At 44.2% G+C, this 18432-nt stretch overlaps 1 protein-coding gene across 6 annotated transcripts in view; it reads left to right on the plus strand.

Moving 5' to 3' along the window:
- Positions 1-678: 678 nt before the first annotated feature.
- The window catches only part of LOC129514527 (apoptosis regulator Bcl-2), a 171296-nt gene continuing 153542 nt past the window's right edge, over positions 679-18432 (plus strand). For 3 of the 6 annotated variants that reach the window (XM_055333158.1, XM_055333157.1, XM_055333159.1), the window contains exons 1-2: positions 1212-1334; positions 1561-2436. In XM_055333158.1, coding sequence (XP_055189133.1) covers positions 1843-2436 — 594 coding nt within the window. In that variant the 5' untranslated portion in view covers positions 1212-1334; positions 1561-1842. The other 3 variants (XM_055333155.1, XM_055333156.1, XM_055333154.1) reach the window with 3 other exon arrangements.

An 18432-nucleotide genomic window follows, 5' to 3' on the forward strand; every position in this document is an offset into this window, starting at 1 on the left:
TGGCGGGCGAGCTGGCGGGCGAGCTGGCGGGCGAGCTGGCGGGCGGGCGGGGGCGTCCCGGGCGCGCCCTCCCCGGCCGCGGGCCTGCGCGCCATGTGTCCTCGGCGGGGCGCGCGCCGCTCCCGGCGCGGCCGCGGCTCCTTTAACCCGGGAAGGCGAGCGCGGCGGCGGCGGGGCGGCGGGGCGGCGGGGCGGCGGGGCGGCTCCGAGGAGGGCTCTTTCTTTCTTCTTTTTTTGAATGAACCGTGTGACGTACGTACAGGAAACCAGTCGCTTAGAGAGAATGAAGTAAGAGGCCAGGCCCCCCCCGCCCGCCCCGCGCCCGCCCCCTTCCTCCCCGCCCCCGCCCCCGCCCCCGCCGCGCTCCCGCCCGCCGCGCTCCCGCCCGCCGCGCTCCCGCCCGCCGCTCTCGGCTTCCCCGCCGAGCCGCCCGCCGCCGCCGCCGCCGGCCGCCGCCGCCGCCAGCGAAGGTGCCGGGCGCCGGGCCCTCCCCGCCGGCGCGGCCGTCATCGCCCGGAGCGGGAGCGCGGCGGGAGCGCGGAGGGGGCGGCCGCCGCCGGCGCCGCCGCGCACGAGCAGGAGGAGGAGAAAGGGTGCGCAGCCCGGAGGCGGGGTGCGCCGGTGGGGTGCAGCGGAAGAGGGGGTCCAGGGGGGAGAACTTCGTAGCAGTCATCCTTTTTAGGAAAAGAGGGAAAAAATAAAGCCCTCCCCCGCCAGCGCCTCCTCCCACCCCTCGCCGCACCACACACGGCGCGGGCTGCTCGCGCTCGGCACCGGCGGCCCCGGCGCGTCCCGCCCTCATCTCGGGCGGCTTTTCGGAGGAGGCGGCCGCCGCTCGGAGTTAGCTCGGAAGAGGACTGCTGCCCCCGCGCCCGCTCGGCCCGGCGCCCGGCCCCCGTCCGCCCCCCGCGGACAGAGCTCCATGTCGGTGCCCGCGCGCGTGTGTGCGTGTGTGAATTGCCAGGAGCGGGGAAGGCGCAGGACTCGTGCACACACCGGCCTGAAAACTGTAATTCATCTGCCGCCGCCGCCGCCGCCGCCGCCGCTGCCCTTTCCCCCTCGTGCTCTTGAGCTCTCCGGTCGGGATTCCTGCGGATTGACATTTCTGTGAAGCAGAAGTCCGGGAATCAACCTGGAAATTCTCCCGATTTTTTTTTTTTCCTTCCCCCTTCCCTCCCCCCCCAACTCCTGGTTTCATTCGGAAGTTTCAGAGCAGCCACAACCGGAGAGTCCTGAAGATTGGTGGAATCTCTTGCCTTATGCATTTGTTTTGTTTTCACAAAAAAAAAAGGGAAACTTGACAGAGAGGATCATGCTGTCCTTAAAAAATACAAGTAAGTTCTCTGCACAGGAAATCGGTCTAGTGTAACTTTCCGTGGAAACATTTGAGATTTTTCACTTGAGGTGCATTCGAGTTAAGTCTGATTTCCAGGCAGTTTGATACATTTCTTTTAAGCCGCGTGACCTGTAGTGTGTGTCTGTGCCCCGCTTTTTTCCCTCACCCGGTGTATGAAGGAAAATGCACCTGATTCTGACATAGTTTTCTTTTTGACCTTTCAGCACCGCAGAGGAAGTAGACTGATACTAACAATAATTAATGATCATGTGCCTCATGAAATAAAGATCCGAAAGGAGTCTAAGTAAAAATTTCCTGCATCTCATGCCAAGAGGGAAACACCAGAATCCAGTGTTCCGCGTGACCGAAGACACCCCCTCATCCAAGAATGCAAAGCACATCCAATAACATAGCTGGATTATAACTATTCCTGCTTTCGGGGCCGCGGGGCGGGAGCAGGGGCGAGAGGTGCTGCTGGTACCCGGCTGCTCGTCCCCCGGGGAAGGATGGCGCACGCTGGGCGAACAGGGTACGATAACCGGGAGATAGTGATGAAGTACATCCACTACAAGCTGTCGCAGAGGGGCTACGAGTGGGACGCGGGAGAGGCGGGCGCCGCGCCCCCGGGGGCCGCCCCCGCGCCGGGCATCTCCGCCTCGCAGCCCGGCCGCGCCCCCGCGCCCGCCAGGACCTCGCCGCCCCCGCCCGCCGCCGCCGCCCCCGCCGCCGCCGCCGCCCCCGCCGCCGCCGCCGCCGCCGCGGGCCCCGCGCCCAGCCCCGTGCCACCTGTGGTCCACCTGACCCTGCGCCAGGCCGGCGATGACTTCTCCCGCCGCTACCGCCGCGACTTCGCCGAGATGTCCAGCCAGCTGCACCTGACGCCCTTCACCGCGAGGGGACGCTTTGCCACGGTGGTGGAGGAGCTCTTCAGGGACGGGGTGAACTGGGGGAGGATTGTGGCCTTCTTTGAGTTCGGTGGGGTCATGTGTGTGGAGAGCGTCAACCGGGAGATGTCGCCCCTGGTGGACAACATCGCCCTGTGGATGACTGAGTACCTGAACCGGCATCTGCACACCTGGATCCAGGACAACGGAGGCTGGGTAGGTGCACGTCTGCTTGAATGGGAGTCTGGGCTGGATGTTTCAGAGCTGAGGCTCAGAACCCCTGGTTGGAGTGTGGGTGGGCCCTCGGCCCCATGGGGCTGGTGAGCCCGGGAAGAGCAATCGGGTTGCCCCCCCCTCCCCCCCCCCCCCCCCCCCCCGCTGCCCTACCTCTTGCCCCCGCCGCAGCGCTCCCGGCTGGCTCTGTTGTGGATGATTTTCTTCTGGCCCAAAGTGTTTTCCTTACTTGCCAGCCGTGGAGGGTTAAGGATCCAGCATTTGCTATCCAGTGGGATCTGGGCATAAATGGTATCCCTTCGGGCTTTGTCAAACTGGAGGTCCAGGGATCCTCCTCCAACCCCCAATCCCACCCCCACCCTCACCCCCACGGCTGCCCCCTGGACTACCTAGACTCCAGGTCAGGTTAGGTTGGCAATCGGCTTCTTAAACTAAGTCCCCCCCCCCCCCCGTGGGGTTCTTATTTATACTGCAATTTGTGAACTACCCAGTTAGAAGAAGACTTCACCAGAGGACCAAAGGCATGCCTTTTCTGACTCACTGGGTGGGATCTACCCAAAGAGGAAATGCAGTGTAGCCCCTTTCCCTGGAAAACATAGAAGTGTTTGCAAAGAGGTAAGTTGACTTTCCGAAAGTCCAAGAACTCCATCCTGTGGGGTGTGGCACATGAGTTCCCTGTGGGCGTGGCTGAGTGTCTTGAAGAACTTTGGGGCTGTGGATACTTCATCTCATCAGTGACATAATTTGCCCTGGCTGCAGACTTTGTGTTCTGTTTCTGTACCTGGTGTATGATTTGGAAGTTTATGATAATTATAGTATCTTTTGCTTTTCGCCACCTAGAGTCCACATCCTTTGATGGTCTCCTCTGCTGAAAAAACTTGTGTCTACAGTGTCTATATAAAGCATAGAAGCATTGATTCTCATCTGTGGATTCTCTCATGCTCTGACTTTAGTTGTAGTGATCGATGCCTGTAGCTTCGAAGAACATCTGCGAGGTGTTTTTTTTTTTTTTTTTTTCCTTTTTTCTGGTGCTCGGTAGAGCTTCCATCACGTTACCATAAAGTTATTTTTTTGTGTGTGATTCTTTGGGGGAGGGGGTCCAGGTCCTAAGACTGAAGAGTTGTATTTGAGATCTGCATCTCATATATAAAGTTATTAATTTATGGAAAAGTAAAAGAGAAATCTTGTCTGAAAGTTTTTCAGGCTTTTTGTTTTAATTTGAAGAATTATTTTTGAAAAAGGGTGCAACACGGTGCTTCCTTGTATAGTCTCTAGGGAGAATGAATGATGCTTTTATTTTATAGGGCCTACCAGGAGCACAAAGCCTAGAAATGACTACAAGTGGATTCAGTTTCAAGAAGCACATTACATATTTTACTACAGTTTACAAGTGTGCTAATATTAAGGCCAAGAAAAAAGAGAAAAAGCCAAGAGAGTAGATGGCTGACATGAAAATCTGATCCTACTTGATCAAAGTTAACAAAATTTTGATACCACTGTTCAGTGTTTAAAAGTATAATATCCCCATTTAAATTTCTAACACTTAAAATGCTCTTCGTGAATTGTTTTTTTTTTTTTTTTTTTCAAGATCCCATGTTGTCAGATCTTTAGTATTTCTGGAAGAATTCACTAAAGGGTAAAAGAATATTTTTGTTACATGTTTGGTTAAGTAGGTGTTTTATTTTTAACCACAATAACCAAACAGGTAGAGGTTTCCAGGCTCCAAGACCAAAGTAAAACTCATTTGACAGTTCTGTTTCATATTTTTATGAAAAAAATATTTCAAGATTTTCTTTCTCGTTGAAAGAAATCCAAGGTGGTAACTGTCATCTGTTAAGAAATTTAATAAACAGATAAGAAACAGACATATGTTTATGGATAGACATTAAAATATAACCTTGGTCTTTGTTTTGTTGCATTGTACGATGTTAACGTCTCACGCAAAAGAGTTTTCTTTTTAGATGAAGCCTCACTTTTAACTCCTTTCAAAATAGTATCTTCAGAATAGTAGAGCCTATCTTTGTGGTCAACAGGTATCTGAGATTGATAAATGTGGAGGCTATATTTTATGATGCCAAATCACAATGACACATCGTAGAACACGATAAAGAATTTTTTGACAAAACCTCTCACTGCAAAAATAAATCATATAGGGGCACAAATAGCTGATGGTAAAATGTGTAGTTTGCAGAACAACATATAGATGGATGACTATATAGGAACACAAAGGAATTTGGCCAAAAAAGTATGTATCAGGAAATGTAATCACAAATGGATACTTTGGAATAAAAGTGGTAGCAGTTGAGAGTTATAAACAATTTACCTATTCTTTCACATGGGCACGACTAATCTAAATGTCTAGTACGGCATGTGGACAGATTTTCCCCCCAAATTTGCTCCAGTCAGGGTTGCATCTCTAATACTGTGTTGCATCTTATAGCATAAAGTACTCAATGCCAGTGGTCAAGTTTTAGGAGAGCGCTAGTCACTTAATGACTTGTGTGGCTTCTAGGACTCAGTGGATCAGCTCATCTCCTGCATACATAATAATGGGCGCTTAGATTTGAAGTCACTTTTTTCTTTGCTGATGTTGATGGAAATCAGACTTATGAGATTAAGGAAAACTGGTTGTATTCCATAATCCATAGCTTGGAGAAAGCGGCGTCTTAGAATGACAGGTGTCTGAGGGATAGCCCCAGAAGCCTACGAATTAAATAAAGACTAAAGAAGAAACTGGGTTAGAATGGAGCGTGGCTTTATTTCTAAGTTTGAATAAGGCATTGTGAAAGAAGCAGGACAGAGGGAGTACAAGACAGCCTTAGTGCTAGGAAATGTCTGAGACCCTGCTACTCCAAGTGTGGTTCACAGACCAGCAGCAGGGGCATCAAATGGGAGCTTCTTAGAGATGCACAATCTCAGGTTCCACCCCATAGCTAATGAGTCCGAATTTGTGGTTCTTAGGAGATACAGGTTTTTAGGTATGTTGGAGATGTTGACTATTACCCACTCTTGGTCCCTGGGGCCATCTTTTAAGAAGAATGACAGTCTGTGGTGGGTCCTCCAGTGGCCCATTGATTCCAGTGGTCTCAGAGGTTTCTAATATTACCTAGAATACTGAATATTTCCCAGTTGTTCACTAGTATGATATGATCCTTGGATGAAATAAATTGGAATGAAAGAGAGGAGATAAATTATTGTAAACTCAATCTTCCCAAGAATGTTTTTCAAGGTAGCTAATACAGTTTGTATTGGCATTATTGATTCCAATAAAGTAACACAGCTTTTCTATTCCAATTAAAGGCAAGAGACTTAGCTCTTTAGATAGCTCCATTAGTTATTATTTTACCCCCTCATAACAAGGTTTGAGTTCTGTAGAGATGCCTTGAGTGAGAGTGCTTCAAGGCAAAGGGGCTCTTGTAGGCAAAGGGTTGAGATACGGGGAAGCTGATGGTAAGTGGAATTGGTAGTTCCCCCCAAGCTGAGAAATGGGACAACATTCAGCTTCATGTCTCAGAAGAGAGTGAGGTGTGGGCTATTAAAAGAAAGGGAAGCCTTAAATAAGAGATTAGCTTCATTCTGTTGATGAGACAGTGTCATGACTTTTCTTTCTTTCTCTTTCTTTCTTTCTTTCTTTCTTTCCTTCCTTCCTTCCTTCCTTCCTTCCTTCCTTCTTTCTTTCTTTCTTTCTTTCTTTCTTTCTTTCTTTCTTTCTTTTCTTTTCTTTTCTTTTCTTTTTTTATCTTTTGGTCTTTGTGGTTTAGGAAGACAGGAACTTACTTCTCCACATCCAGTAGAGGTTAGCTTCCTTTTTACTAGTTGGTCAGCAAGAGTTTCTGTCTTCCGTTGGCAGTCCAGACCCACCAAAAATACTTGATTAACTGGAAAGCAGCACCATTCTCATGCTTGTGTACGAAATACGTGAAAAAGCATCATTTTCCTAGCGGCCAAGTATCAGCTGCTCATGGCCAGTTTTGGCAGCAAAATGATAGGGATTAAAAATAGTCTGAAGATGATCCAGTCTTCAATAGTACATTTGATGATGAACTTTCCTTGGGAAAGTGCATCTTTCTGCCTGCGAAGAATCACATGACCCCCTGCAATAATTTATTCTGTAGAAAAAAACACACATAGTCGCCCCTAGAGTTTGCAAGTCACGTGCTGTTGAGTGATTATATTTGTGGACCTTTGTAAACTGTTACAATTCACTTAGTTCCCTTTTCTGTTTTAAGGTTTTCATTGCTATTCAATGTTGGTTGCAAACATGGCTTTTCTTTTGTGCATCCTGTTACTTTTAGCCGTGCTTTCTAGCGAGAGCTGGTTCCCTTCAGATTGCTTAAATGTCATTAGGCCACACAGCACACCAGGTAACAGAAAGCCACAGGTTTGTTTGGGGTGTGTGTGTGTGTGTGTGTGTGTGTGTGTGTGTGTGTGTTTCAAGCAAGCTCTTACAGTTTTTCCTTATCTCTACTTCTAGTCCCAGTCAGCTGTTTGGAGGGATGATAAACTCACCCGTTAGGCAGGTGTGTGGGTGCTGTGTGTCGCTCCTGCTCAGCTCTCCCCATGCCCATTTCTGAGGTCACTCATCGTGTCTTAGCAATAGTTGAGCAAAGCAATACCTCAGCACAAATGTGTTTGTGCTGGAAAAACAACACTGTCTTTGTAGTGTACAAGTAGAAAGGTTCCCCCCAGAGATATATTGTATTTGAGGTTCAAAGGTTCTGTTAAACCTTTTTAAGGTAATCTAATATCACCTTATTCAGGTATAGCTATAACCTTGCAAGCCTTTCCCCCAGCTACATACAGGAGACCACTCAGTGAATTTACTTCACTATGAAGCGTCTCTTTCATTCTTCTTGGTTTGATTCAGACAATATTAGTGTTTGACATCTCAATAGGATCAATGATGAAAATCCATCCAAGGACTGAGACAGTTGTTTGACAGACATTATTTCAAGTCTTTATGTGCCTGGTTCTGGGTTTGGTTGGGGACACAAGAAAGGGAGCTTTACCCTGCCTTGTGTGACCTCACAGGATGACGTTGTAGGTGTCTAAGTAAACTCATAGTACATGCAGCCCGATAAGCATGATCCCGGGTTCTCAGATTTAGAGAGAAAAAGAAAAAGAAAAAAAAAAACTAAGTATATATTATTTTGCATACATTTCTATCTTTGTCTAAAAAAGTTACTTCTAACCATATGGCTGTTCATGTGTGCATTAGGTCTTATTTAAATAGGAGAAATGTAGATAATTTAAAAAATACTGTACAATACTGACACATTCTTAAGAGAACTGAAAGGCAAGGGGAGTTCCCTTGTTAAATATTTATCCCTGAAGCCCTCTTAATACACATTAAGAAGACTTAATAAACACCTGTCTTCATTTTTTAAAAAGTATTTCATTCTTTGTATGTAAAAGACAATCAAGGCTTTGAATAGGATGATTAGAATAACTTAATTGGAAGAACTATCTTTCTTAAATCATCCTTGCATACAGAAAAATACAAGTTGATTTTGCACAGAACAGGGGCTCTTCCTCTGGGAGAGTTAAAAAACAAAAAAGCTTTTGTTTTCTTTTGTTTTAGGTCATAGGACTGTTTCGATTATTAAGAGGCTTCTCTTCCAAAACTCTGTTTATAGAAATTTCCAGTCCACTGTAGCATCTGTGTTCCTGAAGGGCAGGTGTTAGTTATACTGTCTAACTGCTTGCACTCCTGGTCCTCTTTCTTTAAATGGAGGTTGTAAAACTTTTTGAAATGACAACAAAACCTTTTTCATTTTAAAATTTGTTCTGATATATGCTCGATTCTATAGTGCCAGTGTTGTTTCTCTGCTTTTTATTTGCCAGACAAAAGATAAACCCAGCTGTCCTTCAGTAAGAATGATGACTGAATGATTGTTTCTATCTCTCCAAAGCCATTTGTGCTTTCTCAGGGGGACCCTGGCTCGTGACTGTCCCTTACCTGCCCATCATCCCGGCACCGGGCAACCTCCTGGATGTAGCTCCTTGTGCCCTCCCAACACGCGCAGGGTAGGATTCACCTGAGCAAAGAACACTATGCCTCCATACCAGCAAGAGGGAGCGGAAAACACTGTGGCGAGAGCTAGAATAGAACCTCCACTCACATCTTGTCACAAGGAGCTGGGCAAGGCTCAGTTCTGTCAACAGATTCGATGCTTTCCCCAGAGGTCATGAATTGCAATCACGCACAGGGTAAAGGATAGAATCTGCCAGCAGAACTTTATTTGCTCTGATCTGTGCAGTGTGAGATGAGAGGGGTTATACTCTAGCCATAGATAAGTTTTGTCTAACTTAATTAAAATAACTTCTATTCGAGACTACTTCCCCAACTGCCCTTAAGTGTGTTTGAAAGGGAATGTCCCTGCTATGCTGGTGTGACCATTTATAGCACTATACCAAGAGCTACTTGGGTGATTTTCTTGGGCAATTGGCAGGATTCTGTGAGAAACTTTTCTACAGAACATGGACCTCTTTTCCGCATGACACATGGAACACGCACTTCACTAGGAGACTGTTTGGAAAATTTTGTTTTCATCCTGCTCCTCGTTTTGCCCTCGGAATGTCAGGGATAGAGCCATATTCCATTTATAGTTAATAATCAGCTCATCAGCTCTCTGGGGCTTCAACATAATGAGTCAGAAGCTTATGACTGACCCCACTCTCCTCTTTACTATGCCTCCTGAAAACAATCTGAGGACCCACTGTGTCAAGTGAAGCTTTACTATTTCGATGGAGATTTTTCCATTGAGACTAATGCAGCTTTCTTGTGGCAGTTCCAATTACTATATTTCTCTCTTTTTAACTGTCTTCTCTTAAGCTGTGGAAGTATCGAGAGTTTGTGACTTAGGATGCTTAGAGTACCAAACAAGGATCAACGTTGCAGGCTATCTCTTCTTGACTGTTTCCATCTCTTCTTGGTTGAGAATGAAGATTGCTTTAGCTGCACAACACCATGAATGTTGTATCTATGTAGTAACTCTGAAATTAAATTTCAGCCAGATAGTCCATTCAGGTGCATTTGAATTTTCCAGGAGAATCTGGAACAGATACTTAGTACTCTTAATTCACTACCTATTTGCTATATATATTATCCTCCTGCAATTAGAATAGGAATAAAATTAACTGCAAATTATATCATCAGCTTTAGAGATTGATTATTTTATCCCTTAAGAAAAAAAAAAGGCAAGTCCATAAGTGATGCCAGTTGGCACTTTTGAGTCTAAATTTTCAGGACTATCTCCTAGTCATTTCCCTTATGAATTCCTGCTAGCATATCTCTCTCTTTCTTGGTCTCTTGTTTTAAAACTGAAAGCTTTTAGAGGTGGATTTGAGTTTTTGTAATAACAAAATTATAAGTATAGTGAAACAGAGCCACTTACTAAATATTTAAAGTGACCGTAAAAGAAGGAAACGGTATGAAGACGTCTTATCAAGGCAAACAAGCAATTGTTCTTAAAACTGAACTCACAAAGGGCAGGGATGGAAACAAAAAGAATTATGAAGATCTTGTGATGTCACATATCATGCACATTATTTTTTTCCCTTGAAAACAAATTTACTGAGGGCCTACTATGTGCAAGGCTCTCTGCCACGTGTTTTAGTTGAGTAAAAAAGTGTGTAAGACCATCTTTGCCTTCAAGAAACTTACCAACCATTAGAGGGACTAAAAAGATGTAAATTGCTGTAGTCTCTGCCACTCTTTAGTGGATGGAGAGATCTGGCCCAGGATATGGAAGAGTTTCATGCAGGAGGGAGTAGGTAGGAGATGTGAGGAGAGGGCATTTAGATAACTGGGCTGGAGAAATTAGAGCAGACAGGAATGTATGAGGTGCAATTGAGCAATAATGGGAATAGTAGAGTGACTTGGTGGAGGCATAGAGATCTTTCACAAGATATGACCAGGTCCTAAGTTGAGAGCTTTGTATTTAACTTGGTAGATGTTGAAAGGATAGTGGAAAGTGTTCTGAGGCAAGACAGGATGTGCAGGGTTGCAGAAGATTGCTGGATGGGGGTTTGAATCATGGTGGCAGAGTGGGGAATGGAAAAGATGGGGCAGATGCGGGGGGACGGTACCGAAGGGGAACCAAAGGACTGAGAACAGATTGAAGAAGCAGAAGACTGAAGCCTGAAACCCAGCTGGTTCAAAGAGAGATCTTGTTCTCAAGAGAAAGAGGAAAGATAAGAACAGTTGCTGTTTTGTAGGGGTAAATGTGATGAAGTTAATTTTGGACATTTGCAACTTGAGTTTCCAGGAGGATTTCTAAGTGGAAATGCCCAACAGCAGTTGGCTTTAAGGATCTGGAGCTCAAGAGAGAATTTGGGGCAAGAATACAATATGCCATTCCCCCCAAATTGGGTAGTTTTCTATTTTTGCATTTCCAAAAGTGGTCCTAACTGCCCTTGCTGGTTCCATACTGCTTTCCTTCCAAAGTCCTCTGTAGACTTCCACGGATTGGACTGAGGTGATTTACTTGGGAATTAACTGTTCAAAGCATGACTTGCCTACTTAAACCATAGTTCAACTTGAATCAAGTGAGTATTGTCCCAGTATCCTAATAACAACCACCATTTGTAGAGATCTTATAAAATTGAAATGTTCTCCTTCGGTGGTACTGCATCAGTTAGTAAAATATTTCTCCTATTCCATTTAACCTGTGTCTCACAGAGTAGATTGTATGTATGCACAGTCATTGAATGAATTAATGAATAAAATTGATTGAATGAATGAATTAATAGAAGATTATGGAAGAGGCACTTTGAGCATCTAACTCATCCTAACCAACTAAAGTTCTACTCTCCTTCCTAGAGAGTTTGGGTATGTGTTCCAAATGTCCCATGTCACAGATTTGTGACTACTTAATAGAAAACAAAAAAGAAAAATACTTATTGAGTGTTTTGATTTCAGTGCTCATCACCGAATTGAAAAAGTATGTCATTCGTACGTGAAGTCTTGATTTTGCTTTACATTAAATGTTTGATGTTAATAAAGTCTTTAGTGCTAACGTTAGATAGGAGGCGATGGGTTGTCACAGTATATCGTTTATACACGAATGTGCACAGTCTATATGTGTTTAGCTGCTCCCAGACGGTTCATATCTCAAGCCCAGTGGAAGTCTTGATGTCTGAGATTTTCATCACCTTATCATTAAAGAAATCAGGGCTTGTCCAGGGTTCTCACAGTGGGAACAAGGTGGCTCCCCCCCCCTAGTTAGTGTTGTCGGTCAATATAAAAGAACTACAGCATAAAAGTCATAGGGATAAATGATCCTCTCGTTCTTCTCCCACAAAAACAGGCAGCCAGTTGAAGGTGGAAGTCAGGAGAACTCAGTGTTCCCAGAGATGAGAGAACCTAAGATTTTATTTCTCCAGACACTGATACGCAAGAAGACCACCAGGGGTGTCATGGATATAACCACTGGCCTGGCAGCCTTGGACTAAATTCTCTATTGCTTGAAGCAAGAATCACAGCCTTTCTGTGGTTTTAAGAACTGGTGGAATTTGTATTTTAAGAACCCTCATCCCTTGGCATGAAGCAAACTCAAAGCATTATTGCTCATCATTTGTCATCTGTTTGAGAAAGATCGTATGATTTGTTTACTTGTAATGAAGCTTGACCATACTTCTCCAGGGGCTTTTTAAAAAGAAGGATGTGTCAGCTTGCAGATTTGTCCCCATGAATGAAACCACAAGCAAATTCTCTTCTCTCTCCCATCCTCCCTCATTTCTTTAGTGACCATCTGTGCATTATGTTACCATTGCCAGACCCTCTTCAAGTGGCTTATCTATGAGTGAATTCAGAAACTTCAAATTATAAAGGACACCCAGATAATTGGCCTGTTCTCCAAAGTATGTGTCCCCTGTGCTGCTGCCAGATTCCTTCTTAATGAATACATCCAGTGACAGTGGGATTCTTGAGCTTGTCCGTATCCGTGAGAAAATGAGCTTCCCTGCTTTGTAACAGCTTGTGGCTCAGGGAAAAAAAATGACAGCCATTGCACAAGTCTCCTTTGAAAGTCGTCTTCTTTCCCATAAATGATACTTTGAGAACACACTTAAGGGGTTATTAGTTTTCTATTTCATGCTTGGCCTGTGTGTGAGAATAACACCAGCTGTCACTGCAAATCAGTAGCTAAACACGCTTTGTCTGGTTAATGTGAGCATTTAATATTTGGCTCAATTAAAAATTAACTGATGAAAGTACATGTCAAATGGAAATCGAAAATACCTTTGTAAGGAATATTGAAAGGGCATGACCAATGAGGAAATTAGTGGTTTTAAAATGTGGAGACTTTGGGGAAATTTAGAGTCGAGACACTTGACTCTTCCTTCAGACCTCTCTACCTGTTTGATACTGAAAAGGATGCCCTCATTCTTACTATGAAGGACCTAGTTGCATCTCTATGTTTTCTACAGAGTTACTACAGTGTTGTGTTTTGTTTTGTGCTGGAGCATACAATTAAAGCACACAGAACAGGAGATCGGTTATTCATTTGTCCCACACACATTTTTTTTTTTTAAATTAAACACATGCTATAGTCCAGGCCCTGGGGAAGTACATGGTGGGAACAAGATAGGGCTCACAGTCTGTGGGGTGGAGATCTTCACACAGCAACTGTAGTGGAGTCTGGGTAGAGCTAGGAAACATACAACCATAGTAGCAGCGTTTATCAGAGTCAAGGAAGTCTTCCCAGGAAAGTCCTTCCCAGGAAAGGAAGCCTGAAGGATCAGTGGGAGCTAATGTAGAGAAGTGGGAAGAAGGAACAAAGTATGGCGAGCAGAAAGAACCTGTGGATCAAAGGCCAGGGGCCCAAGGAGTCCAGCCTGGCTGGAGGGAGGAGTGCAAGGGGGCAGGTCAGAAAGGCAGTGCGGGATATGTGCCCCCGTCCAGCCGTTTGTTCTAGAAAGGTCCTGCCATGAATGAGACTGGGAGAGGCTTGTTCAGTAAATGAGCAGGAGACCATGTGCCTGACCTACCTAGAGGAATGGTAGTGGGGACATCGAGAAACTGATAGCCTTAAGCAATGGTTAGGACTAGAAGGGAGAGATTTTTATTTAGGAAGATGTAGTGATGATGGACTGAATGCTTCAGAACCTGGCTCATTTCTTCTCCAATTACAGTGCTCTTTTTCCATAATCATTCTGAAAACACTGGTCCTCGTTGTAGCTGTAGATCCATATATATATATATATTTTTTTTTCTTTTCTTATTTCCCGTTCGTTTACATTAACACTGCCGGGTTGGAAATTTTATGTTGTTAGAATTCACATTGTAATAAATCCTCATCGACAACCAGTTAAGAAAAGTGTATTTTTTTGTTTTTGTTTTTGTTTTGTTTTTTTAAGAAAAGTGTATTTGAAGAAAGAAAGAATTCTGTTTTGAAAGGCAGTTTGCATAGACGTTTCCTCCTCATGAAAAAAAATCACAACAGTGGGATCTCACCTGGGCAGAGGATTTTAAAGTCTCCAAAGGCATTCCGTGTCTGTTGGTGCCCTTGGTCTTCATGATGACCCTAGGTAAGGCAGGTATTATATTCCCATTTCTCTCTGCCTTCCTCTGCCCACACCCTTTGTGTCATTTGTTTATTCCCATGCAAGGAGAAAAGCGCCTGAGAAAGCTGTGTGAGAGCCAGTAAGTCCAGAGGAGCTGGTATTCATTCCCAGACTCAGAGTCTAGTGGATATTTCTTTACACTGTGCTGCTTCTCAGGGTATGTTTTCACAAGGACACCAGATTCCTCAATAGAAACTTAATCAAGTATATCTAATTTTGAAAAATAGTATCCTCCACTGCTTTTTATCTCAGAAAATGTCCAGAAAATTAAAAATATATAGTCTTTTGTTTCACGTTATTTTCCCTCCTTTGATTTGGCTTTTGGAGGGTGTTTTGTGTTTATGGCAGGGGGGCATCTAACCTCTTGCCATCTGATGCTCACCCATTTGCTCAAGACCCTGTGGGTGTGCTTGAGAGCTGGGCAGTCTTGAGCAGGTAACTGCTCCAAGGGGACAGTAGAATGAGGGACAGGACAGTTCTCAAAACTCAGCGTGAGGGTTCTGGGCAACAGCAGGGCAGGCAAAATTATGTGACTATAGATGATCATTTTGTTTGTTCGGGGTCTAACTAGGAATGCACGTTTTTTATTAACTTTTAAAGTTGGCCTCTTCTCTTTAGGTAAGCAACATAAACTTGGCATAAGCATTAAACATAAAAGCGTTAAAGCACTTTTTGAATTTAAAAAGTGGTGGAGCCTTCATCAGTAAGATTCCCAGAGTGTCTAAAGGGCATGTGGCTATTTTAGTTCAACCTCATTTATTCAACAAATATTTAGAAGAGTGCTGGAGTTATAACAGAAAACATGGCAGTCAAGAACTGTCTCTCCTACCTCCCATGAATCAAACATGGTGAGGAAGTTAGAACATAAAGGGGCAAATAATTAACCATAGAAGAACTACAATATAACAGAAAGGAGACAGTTTGATACAGGACGGTTGGTGGGGCTTCTTAACTCTTAAATGAATTCTAGGGATCTTCTAGTAGTATTGCAGATCACACAGAGGAGGTTAAATGGCTTTTTAAAGTTAACAGCTGAAAACATAAATGTTCTACCTTAAAATTGGTGTGTGTCTTAGTATAACACAGCCCATAGGTCAGTTTAAGATGGGTTACCATGCACAATATGGGGTTTAAAAAAACTTCCATTTTTAGCTAAAATGTTTGGGGCATTTCCCCCCTTATCCCTACTGGTCTTTTCATCTCCCCCATTTCCACATATCACGACACTGCTCAGTGGCCCCAGTCACTGAAAGTCGGGAGGAAGGAAGGAATTGATCGAACCCCAACACGTGCTAGACTCTGGGCTTGACGCTGCTATGGATAGGAGATGATTTAACCCCCACAACCTCTTCTGAGGGTAGGAAGTAGAATTATAGATTGAGGAAGCAGAGATTTTGCAAAATCAAGGAATTTTGCACAGTAAGAGGCAAAAGTAGATCCTTTTTTAGGCAATCCAAGTGGTCATGGATGTCCTCTAAAACTTCAAGATTTTTGTTGTTGTTGTTTTTAATATAAGAAACCTATTAAAAAGTAACAATTTGATGCATGTGACTGTTTGGTTCCTTTTGTGTTTCCTTAGGAAGCCAGTTAGTCATCTTTATTTTAGTAACAAGGAGGTAAAATCTTTCATAACATGAACTTTCAAAAGTTCTTTCATAGCTGAAAAGAGAAGAGATAGAGAAATGTTTTGCTTCTGTCTCTCTCCTCATTGGCTCCAACGGGTCTTTGTAAATAGCCTTTGAAAAATAAGTGGTAGTCACTGTTTTATACCAAGACCAGACACCTGATTCAGAAGCTGTCCCAGGGGTCAGAGTGTGTGTGTTGGAATAGCAGATCCACAGTGCTTTCCTGGTTCAAGAGAAGTGACCTCATTGTCCAATTGTAACCTGCTCGATGCCTTAATCAAAAGGTGGGAAAAGTCTGCGGTTTTACCTCTGGTGTGATCCTGAGCCCTTTGCTGTCTTATTTTAGGCATGACCTTAGTGTTTTTTTTTCCAGAGCCCAAAGGTGGAGTGACACGTAACTCAAGCTTATACGATGATGATGTTTTTTTTTTTTTTTTTAAATATTTAGCTGTAAATTTTATTCTACTCATAAACAAACCCACTTTCAGCAACCGGGGTGTATCAAGGGAGAGTTATTTCCATCTCCCTTGGTTTAATTTGGATACATTTGACCTAGAACAGCACAGTCTTTCCACAATAACATTTGAACAGGATGCTGCTGTGCTGGTTTGCAGGGCTTACGGAGTTTCAGCGTGGGCCAGGAAACTACTTTCTTAAAAGAAACTTAAACGCTAAGTTCTGACAAGATAGGAAACTCTTACTAGGCTCCTTATTAAACTTCCCTCTTGTTTTTCCTGATTTCTCATGAATTTATGTATCTCTTTGTATTATTAAACAACGTAGATTGAACATTTAACTTAAGTTCATGTGTTGAATAACTCAAATTCAGAAAGCATAAAATAAAAACAAAAACTGTTCTTAAAGGGTTTGCTTAAGAAAGCATATATCAATAAAAAATTAAACATTTCTCCCAGGCGCCACATGTTCTAATTTTTTAGAGTAGAGCTTCATGGTATGTCATAAGGAAGCAAAAAAGGAAGGGAAATTATTATTCAGACAGAGGGACAATAGTAACCCTTTCATTATTTGAGACAGAGTTCAAAACCAGGCCCCCAAACCCTGGGATCTGTGTGAATTTAACTGAACTTGCCACCAGCTATTTCCGCTCTCTTCTGTGGACTAGACTGCTTTGCCAGTGGGGGTCCAATATAATCTAAAATGTGTAATTTATAAGCTATAACCCCACATGATAATGTTTAAAAGTCTGCTAACGTATTTTTACAAATCCTTGAATTCCCAATGACCATAGATGATAATTAGGATCTTTATTCTTTAATGGCCTTCTTTCTGTGTGACCTCTTAGCGATAGGGATTGATCTCAGGACAAGGACCTTGGATTCTGTGTCCAGGCCAGGCTCACTAGTGTTCAGTATGAAAGAGGAGAAAGCCCTGCCCTTCCTCTGCCTCAGTTCTACCTGCGATTTATAATGTCTACGTGGAAATGAAGAGTACTCATTTGTCACCAGGATTATAATTGGTGAATGAAAGGTCTTTATGACCACAAAGTCCATTAACACTCTGTTTAGCAATTATGATGATTCTAAGCACAACTAAGAACCAGGAAGTAATTTCAGCCCCTGCTATGCAGAAGGGTAACACAAAGGTTACACGCCAAAGGTCACACCATTAGTCATAAGAGCTTGGCCATCATTCTTAACAGATTTGGGTGCGTGCGTGTGTGCATGGAGAGAAAGAGACAGAGGAATAGACATAACCTAAAAGTTACCATCTTGACCATTTTTTAAGTGCCATTCTACATTGAGAGTATCATGCTGCCATCATCACCATCCCTTCCAGAACTCTTTCAGCACCCCAAACTGAAACTCTGTATCCATTAGACACAGACTCTCCTCTTCTTCCTCCCCTCGGCCCCTGGTAGCAACTATTTGACTGTATCTGTGAATTTGACTACTCTAGGCACCTCATACAAGCCAGTCGCACAGTCTGCCCTGTGTCTGCCCACGGGCTTATCTCATGTAACATCACGTTTTCAAGGTTCATCCATGGTGTAGCGTGTGTGTCAGAATTTCATTCCTTCTTAAGGCTAAATAATTTTCCAGTTTTTTTTTTTAAATACATGTTCTCACAAAACTGGTTATCTTTTTTTTTTTTTTTTTCCCAGTCCATAGAGATGGCACATACGGTCAATTAGTACTGAGTGGGCAGCAGAACCTGCAAATTATATTAGAAAAATCACTTTAAAAAAATTTCATGAGAGACAGAGAGGCAGAGACACAGGCAGAGGAAGAAGCAAGGTCCATGCAAGGAGCCCGATGTGGGACTCGATCCCAGGACTCCGGGATCATGATCTGAGCGGAAGGCAGATGCTCAACCCCTGAGCCACCCAGGTGCCCCTAGGAAAATCACTTTTAAGAGTCAGACAGTAAGGAAGAGGGTAACAGCACTATGAGACCCGGCTCAGGAGCAACAGACACGAGCCTCCTCTGTGTGGGGCAGCCTGTCCTGAAGGCCTCAGCAGCCTCTGAGGTTCTCTCTGGGCTGTGTCGCAGGCCAGGCTCGCGTTCTCCTCACGCTGCTGCTGACTCATCAGGACGGGGTCACTTTCCAGAAGGAGAGTTGAAGAGATCAGGGAAAGTGGGTCATCCCTTTCTGACGCGACTCCATCCCAAATGGTTAAGATTTTTTAAAAGTTTCGGCTTCAGTCATCTGAAAAATCCACTTGCGTGAAATGATTCATTCCAGAATGTGGGGCCAGAGGCAAGAGGCGAGGCAGGAGTTTAGGTGTAAAGGAAGGAGCAGCGGGCGAACCAGGGCCCTGGCTTGC

The sequence above is a fragment of the Nyctereutes procyonoides genome, unplaced genomic scaffold, assembly GCF_905146905.1.
Source record: "Nyctereutes procyonoides isolate TBG_1078 unplaced genomic scaffold, NYPRO_anot_genome, whole genome shotgun sequence".
Taxonomy (NCBI): domain Eukaryota; kingdom Metazoa; phylum Chordata; class Mammalia; order Carnivora; family Canidae; genus Nyctereutes; species Nyctereutes procyonoides.